This window comes from Pteropus alecto, unplaced genomic scaffold (assembly GCF_000325575.1).
Source record: "Pteropus alecto unplaced genomic scaffold, ASM32557v1 scaffold90, whole genome shotgun sequence".
NCBI classification, from domain to species: Eukaryota; Metazoa; Chordata; class Mammalia; order Chiroptera; family Pteropodidae; genus Pteropus; species Pteropus alecto.
Window position 1 is genome coordinate 770,837 of NW_006429894.1, and position 8,276 is coordinate 779,112.

The 8,276-nt window shown below is 51.8% G+C and overlaps 1 protein-coding gene across 1 annotated transcript in view; it reads left to right on the forward strand.

Moving 5' to 3' along the window:
• KIF14 (kinesin family member 14) overlaps nucleotides 1–4,353 on the forward strand; it is a 33,275-nt gene extending 28,922 nt beyond the window's left edge. The window contains 4 exon segments of the mRNA XM_025044795.1: nucleotides 529–686; nucleotides 2,028–2,102; nucleotides 2,562–2,700; nucleotides 3,242–4,353. Of these exon segments, the coding sequence (XP_024900563.1) occupies nucleotides 529–686; nucleotides 2,028–2,102; nucleotides 2,562–2,700; nucleotides 3,242–3,480 (611 nt within the window). The 3' untranslated portion in view covers nucleotides 3,481–4,353.
• Nucleotides 4,354–8,276: the final 3,923 nt, after the last annotated feature.

The following is an 8,276-nucleotide window of genomic DNA, read 5'->3' on the forward strand; positions in this document are numbered from 1 at the left end:
CGGCCCCAATCCTAGTGCCGGGGGCGGGACTTCCGGTCCCAGTTCGCTTGCTCCGGAGGCAGGGACTTCCGGTCCCAGTTCGCTCGCGGCGTCAGTCGCTTCCACTCTAAGGGCCACGTCCTTTGAATCGTTTCGCGATGAGACCGAAGCGGTTTCGGCCGGGTCGGTCGATGCGCCGCCGGTTTGGGGCCTCGGCCTTTGCTCTCAGGCCGCTGGCCCGAGGGTTCGTGGGCGCGCGCAGCTCGTGGGCTGGGAGTTGGTGCCCGCTCGCTCGACGGGCCTGGCGGCCGCAAGCACAACACGAGGATGTCGCTGAGCCCCGGGGATGTCGCTGAGCCCGGCAGGCCCCGCCCCGGGGGAAGCCAGCGGCCTTCCACGCGGGGTCTCAACTGCAGACGGCCCCGCTTCCCGTGTGGACCGTTGGTCCTTATTCCCGCTTTCGTGGAATTTGACGACTCGGAACGTGTTAATTCCTAAAATAAGCACAAAATATAACCAGTATCTGATGATTTTTAAAAAACATAAGAGCTGAGTTTGCCAGTTACCGCCTGCACGTCGTCTAGGAGCGCTTCGTGGCCGCCCTGTGGGACGGCGTGGGCTCGGGCCTGAGGCTTCTGCTGGACTCGGGAACCGACGCGGCCGAGCGGCTTCAGCGTGAGCTCCGCGGGCTGCACGCCCCGGACGAGGTAGGACGGCGGGGAACGGAGCGTGGAAAGCTGGTTTTCAGAATACGCTCACTCAACGAATGAGAGGCTTATAAATTTGTGTACTTTAATTTGTGCGAATTATTTTTTGTGGAAAAGGCATCGACGTCCTTGTGGCGTGGTGAGTTGAGTGACCGCAGCCTGTTGTTAACGTCTCACCGGCTCCCGCCCCGGCTGCGTGGGGGGCGCCCAGTCTGCGATGAACCCCGGGCAAGGCGGGGTGGCGGGGACACCTAGTGGCCACTTTCCGCCTGTCCTTTCCCGGCTTGTCTCGTTCAGATACTCAGGAATGGAAACCACCATTTAGTGACCTAGTATCTTGAATTACGCGTTTGCCGGGGGTTCGCATCTGTGATTTCACATCAGATACAGAATCAGTGGAGCTTTGAGTGGCTTCCTGAAATAAGCGTCCTGTCACCGCCGGCAGCCCCCAACCTAAAGCATAGGACCGGCCCTCTTAGAGGTGGCCCATGACAGAAGGCTAGGTGCCACGCTGGAGACCTGTGTTTAAAACCTGGTCTGTCACCTTCCAGCAAGCATTCACCAAGTCCCTCACTGCCCTGACCCCGTCTCTTCCCCTGTCATAGGTGGTAATACCTGTGTCCCGGCTTGGTGGGTGCCAGGGCTGGGGCTGGGGCGGGGGGTGGGGAACAGGCGAGGGTTGGGGGGCGCACACTTCCAGCTGCAGACAAGTACGTCCTGGGGTGTAACGGTGGCATGGTGGCTCTGGTTAGCACTGCCGTGGTGTCTTCGAGAGCTGCTACGGAGTAAGAGCTCTCGTCACAAGGAAAAGACGAACTATTTGGTAGCTGTGTGAGCTGCTGGACATTCACTAGGCTAATTAATTGCTGGTGGTTTCACAATGTATCCAACCGTTAAGTGGTAGACTTTAAGCTAATACAATGTTACACAATACAATAATACAATTATATCTCAGTAAAGCCGGGGGGAAATGCCTCTGTAGAGTTCTCAGCATAATGTTCGCTTGGCAACTTGGTTACCTCACCCCCTTCTCAGGGGAGTGTTGGAGATTTCATTCCTATAAACATTTAAATACAAGACGAATGCTGTTCTCATCACAGACGCCAGAGGGTGTCCATGCTGAATGTGGAACAGGCGTGCGGTTTATTCTGAAAGGCATCCCGATCCGGGGCCTCTGGACATTTAGTTGTCCCAGTGACAGGACGTGGTCCTGGCGACAGGATGCGTCTCCCTCTGACTTCTGGACGAGAGTGTCCTCCCTCCCAGCCCCACAGAGCCCTGGGGCTTCTACACGTCTCAAGAACTCCTCTGTGTAACGAAATGTTTTAACATCGTCCCTAGATCGCCCAGCAGATGAGAGCTAGTGCCATGGCGTTGATCGGGTCTCTCGAAAACATCTTTGCTCAGTGGAAAACAGTAAGAGAAGGTTTTGTTGTGTTTTGTCATTTCGTTGGGTTCGAGGGTAGTTGCGTCGATTCCAGGTTTTCCCCTCAGCTGGGCAGCGCGTCCGAGCTCGTCTGGGTGGAGCACGGGCACCAGCTCTCGGGCCGCGACCTCCCGGCTGTCGTACCTGACCAGGTTGAGTAATGGATGCACATCGATTACCATCGGCGTATTCTGTCTGTCTCTCACCTCTGCTGGTTTACCGTTCGCTTTTGCTTGGAGAGTTATTAGAGGCTAAAAATTTGTGTTGAATAATCAACATGCTCAGAGATTCTAAAATACAAGCGAATTAGACAAATTACTTTATTCTTATGTCACAGGTAAATAGAAAAATATAAACTAGGTTTGTAATCGATTAAAACCATATTGACTAAGCCTAACTGCCGTGGAGCCTACCCTGTAATTTTTAAAATATTAACTTTATTTATACAGAAAAGTTGCAGAGCTCAAGCACAAGAAAACAATTCTGGATACCAGGATCTGAAGAAGATGGTCAATCTCGCCCCACAATTCTTGAAATTAAAACACTGCTTAGAGCAAACTATTCAGATTATTATTGCTGCACTGAGAGGTGTGTATTTGTAGTTAATGGCATTTGTAGTTAATCAGAATTTTATAGCTTAAGGCAGCGGTCCCCGTGAGCATCTAATGCCTGAGGATCTGAGGCGGAGCTGAGGTAGTGATGCTGGCGCTGGGAGCGGCTGCAGATGCAGATGGAGCTTCGCTCGCCCACTGCTCACCTCCTGCTGTGTGGCCCGGTTCCTAACAGGCCAGGGACCGGTACTGGTCTGCGGCCCGGGGTTGGGGACTCCTGGCTTGAGGAGTCTCAGACATCTTTATTTCTAGTTTAACTCATTAACTGAAGTTGACATTATTTACCAATATAGGAACTTGTGTGATTGAATTCGTGTTTAATATATGTCAGTACTTCCGCCTAAATAATTCGATCCCCAAAACAAAACATGCTTATTTAGCAGCCACGCTGAATAATCCTAGATGCATTGGAACCGTCCCACAGGGTTACTCTGACGTAAAGAAATCTGGGTCACAGAACTGACAGGTGCCCACGGAAACCCGGGAAGGTTAGTTAACGCCCCCTTCTTCCCACACAGGACGCCGCAGTGACCCACAGCTGCTCGGGGACTGCGTCGAGAGTCTCTGCAGCTTGGCCAGGGACTTGCGTGATGACACAGGTGCTCGCGATGACGTCAGTGTGCACGATGACGATGTCGGCGGCACGCATGCTCCCAGAGACAGCTGTGCGAAGAGCTGCAGGGACCTGGAGTCTGCGGCCAGGTCGCTCCTCTTCTGTCTGGGGACTGATGGGGGCCCCGGGCTGCTGACACCCTGAAAAAGCCCAGGAGGTTGGCGACGGTCCATGTCGGGCAGGGCCGGCCACGCAGGGGACACAGGCGTGTCCCGGTGCGGCTACACACTGCCTTCCCAGCCCCAGCTGGGCTCATGGCCCTGACCGCGTGTGCCGAGGACGTGGGCCCGAGCCGATGGAGAGTGAGTCGGTGCCAGTGGCCCAGGCAGGCATGTCGGGCGGGCGCCTCACACAGCCCAGGGTACGCAGCACGCTCTGTGATGTCAGCCTTTGTCTTCAGCGCCGACACGCTGCCTGCTTGGTGGTTGCCCGGTTCGTGGATGGTTCTTCGTCCCTGGGCGCAGACGGAACCAGCAGCAGCCGAGCACCTGTGCTTCCCCCCAGGAAGGTGGGGACAGGGGAGCGGGGGTGACGGGGACAGGGTGAGCTCGGCCACGTAGGCCTCGCTGCGTGTCCACGGGCCGAGCGCTGGGTGCTCAGCTGCTTTAAAATGGTGCGGGGCAGCAAACTGCTTCTTTATTTTATTTTCTTGGTCTGAGTGGGTGTGGGTTCTGAAGCCGTATCCGTGTTCTCACGGCGATGCTCTGCCGAGGGCACGTGGGCTCCGTGCACACAGGACTTTTCCCGAAGGTGGTACCTGTTCGAAGAACCTAAACTATCAGTAGTGTTTTTTATCCTAATGTTCAGTATTTAATCTTTGTTTTCTGCACTTGCTCTCATGACTTTATTGGTCAGAAACCAGTGTCTTCATAAAATTTTGTATGTTTATATATTTATACTCTGAACTGAATTCTTATACAGTATGTAAATGAGTGAAACTATATTTGCTATTGGAATCATGTACACTAATAAATAATATAAAGGGAATGCATTTAATAAATCTTGTCGGCTGGAGAATTGTCTCTTGGTCTAAGATTTTTTTGAAATATATTTTATTTTCTTCATTTGTTTTATTCCTGACTCAAAATTGCTGATAACAGCTATCGCAGCATGCAAATCAAACACATACCTAGGAAACACTAAACATATTAACATCATTATGACAACTGCTTAGATTTTTTGAAAAACATCGCTCTGCCCCTTTAATTGGTCGTGTCTAAAATTATTTCCCCTCGAGTGCTGTGGTGGAAAGAGCATGAACTTGAACTTTGAGGTTTGACACATTTCTCACACACCTGGGGTGTGAACCCCAGCAAGGCTGCTTAGTGTCTGGATGGCCTCGGACAAGGGGCTTGCTGTCTTCACACCTATTTCCTGGTAGAAAGCAGAGTGATTCCCATGCCACACATTGAGCTTAAAATGAAGAAACCTTAGGAGTAAGTCCTGGCGAGTAGTAGATGCCAGTATCCATTAGAGTCTGCCCGTCGTTCCCGGCACTAGCTGCAAAGCCCTTGTCATCGTGCATACAAGGCCACACGGTGCAAGTCCGTGTCAACATTTTACGTGTACCAAGTAGGCTTGCAATCGTTTCCACGTGACATACTTGAACATGTATCTGCCACCAACAGGCCCCACGATAATAAGAACTAGAAGGAAGGAAGGTATAGGGCTGTGCGAGTGTCTGTCATGAGGTCTATCTGAAATTTTTAGCAAAATATTTAGTCTACTTAAGGAATCAGCATACTCTAACCTGCAGGGCCTGTGTGCTAATCACTATTCTGAGGGTTATCTAAATATAAATCCCAAAGGCTATGGAGCAAAAGTGGAGAGACTATTTATTCAGGTGACAGTTTGCAACCTGAGGGAACCTCGTGGTGGAAAGAGCATGAACTTGAACTTTGAGGTTTGACACATTTCTCACACACCTGGGGTGTGAACCCCAGCAAGGCTGCTTAGTGTCTGGATGGCCTCGGACAAGGGGCTTGCTGTCTTCACACCTATTTCCTGGTAGAAAGCAGAGTGATTCCCATGCCACACATTGAGCTTAAAATGAAGAAACCTTAGGAGTAAGTCCTGGCGAGTAGTAGATGCCAGTATCCATTAGAGTCTGCCCGTCGTTCCCGGCACTAGCTGCAAAGCCCTTGTCATCGTGCATACAAGGCCACACGGTGCAAGTCCGTGTCAACATTTTACGTGTACCAAGTAGGCTTGCAATCGTTTCCACGTGACATACTTGAACATGTATCTGCCACCAACAGGCCCCACGATAATAAGAACTAGAAGGAAGGAAGGTATAGGGCTGTGCGAGTGTCTGTCATGAGGTCTATCTGAAATTTTTAGCAAAATATTTAGTCTACTTAAGGAATCAGCATACTCTAACCTGCAGGGCCTGTGTGCTAATCACTATTCTGAGGGTTATCTAAATATAAATCCCAAAGGCTATGGAGCAAAAGTGGAGAGACTATTTATTCAGGTGACAGTTTGCAACCTGAGGGAACCTCTGGTGGGAACCCAAAAGGCATCCCCCACCCCTGTCCCCCACACCCGTCCCCCACACGAGGGGGAGGCTGCCTTTTGCAGAGCAAGTGCTCACCCAGATGCCCAAGGTCTGTCTTATGCAAATAAGTTTCGAAGTTGTACAGTCGGATTGGTCAGTATCACATGATGATTGGTTGGTAGAGAGCAATTGTGATTGGTCGGTGTAGATGTAGATGAGGTTGTGATGGTGCAGCTCTGATTGGATGGGGGAGGCAGCTCTCACTCCATTGGTCAAACCACAAAACCAGGAACTCCCTCATAAGGGAGGGCTCAGCTGAGGGGGCTGACAGGGGCAGGTGCAGGAGGCTGCGCTCACCTGTGGCTTCTGAAGGGCCGGGTGTGTGGGAGGCCGCTGCCAGCACCAGCTGCTGGACTCTGGCTATGAACTTGTGCCCAGTGAGCTGTGAGGAGTCCACTTGGACAGAGGTGCTTCTCCCTGGGGTGCACAATGGCCTCAGCTTCCTGTGCAGGGTTTGTCAGGTAGGCTTGTGCGCTGGGCCTTGTAAGTCGCTGCGACTGTGTGATATAATCAATTGTGAGCGTTTTCGTCTTTACCTGTTACTAGTTTTCAGTGCTCTCAGAAGTGGGGTGTGGGCACCTCGTTTGCTCATCTGAGAACCGGGTTCATTCACTCGTTCCAAACCGGTGTTTAATGACAGGCATACTTCTAGTGCAAAGCATGGAAAAAGCCTAGATCGCCTCAGAGCTTGTTGGGTCCCCAGGTGTTGCTGACATGAGGCTTTCTCCAGAGGGTTCACACGGCACCACCTGTCCCCCCAGGTGACCTGCTCCAGGGACACCCCTGCGGAGCTTAGTAAACCCCGTCTTTGGACCCGAGACCAGCAAGTGAGAAAAGGCTTCTTCCCTCCCAGATTCGGGTTCCTGCTCCTTCGCTACGCCCTTCGCTGATCCGCGGGCCCTCCCCGCACACAGCGGAGGGGACGCAAGTCGGTTCAGGTGGACGGCGAAGAAACAGAAACGTTAAAGGGCCCCAGACCCCGGCGAGGGCGGAGCGGGGACTCGGCCTCCGCCTGGGGAGGCGTCAGCAGCCCTGGCAGAAGCGTGAGTCCCTAAGGCTCACCAGTGAGTCCCTAAGGCTCCCTTTCCCACAAAGTGACTGCCAGCGAGGGCTCGCGTGCCTCTTCTCTGGCGTCGCCCCTGCTGGTCAGCAGATGCGGGGGGGCGGGCAGGTCTGATGATAATGCAGGTGAGGTCGAACGTAATGGAACTCGTTTGTCGCAGATTTCAGCGTTTAACCTTAATTTTTTTTTTTTTTAATTTTTGAGTGGTTCCTTGTGGCATGGGTTATGCTCTTTCTAGTTTGACACAGTCTCCAGGCCCCGCCCTCCCTACCCTTTGTCCCCATTACCACAGACTCAGCCTCTCTTCATCTGATTACTTGCCCAGTTTACCTTATTGCACTAACAAAGACTCCTAGAGTTAGGTAGAAAAGGGAGGCATGGCCGTGGTTGAAGAGGAATCAACCTACCATTTTCACACCTGGGAAGGACTTGACTGGCACTTAACATGAAAAGAAATGCCTTCTAAGGAGCCCCATGGGGGAACCAGAGCAAGGCAGACAGAGTCCGATAAAGCAGTAGAGGGGAGGGACCAGACTCCACCCCCATCTTTGGGGACCAGTGTGGACACCATGAGAGGACTGGCACCCGTCTACGGACCACACCCGCAGTAGCCCTCCTCTCCTCCAGCACCCCGCAGCAAGGACCAGTAGGAACTGAGCAAAACGCATCTGGGGAAAGCATGTTTGTGTGGGCCCAAAGCAATGGGATCTGGGCAGGTGGTTTTTGATGGGCTGGCTGGGTCTAAAGACAAAACGTGGAATATGAGAGAGTGTAGAAGAAGGGATAGAAGGCACCCTCATCAAACGACTCTCTGAAAGCATCACTCGTTTTTGTGAGATGAATGGTGCCCGCCTCCCCAATAAAAAGATAAGCTCAAATTCTAACCCTGGTGCCTGTGAATGTGATGTTATTCGGAAATAAGGTCCTTGCAGATGTAATCAAATTAGGATGAGGTTATATAGTAAGTCCTCCCTTAACCTACTTGATGGGCTTTACAGCTCTAATGGAAAAGACCTATAATGAGACCAATTTTACCACAGGGTAATTGATATAAACAAGAGTTAAGTTCCTACAGCGTCTCATAAACATTATAACAAAACTACATTGAATTAAATGACATTAACCAAGGACCTGCTGTACTGAATTAGGGTGTGCCCCGACCAGTCACTGGCGTCCTTATAAGAAGAGGGAAATTCGGACACAGAGATACGCACACAGGGAGAACGTGTATGATGACAGAGACAGAGATTGGAGTGATGTGTCTACAAGCCAAGGACTGCCAACAGCCACCAGCAGCTGGGAGAGCGGCATGAAACAGAC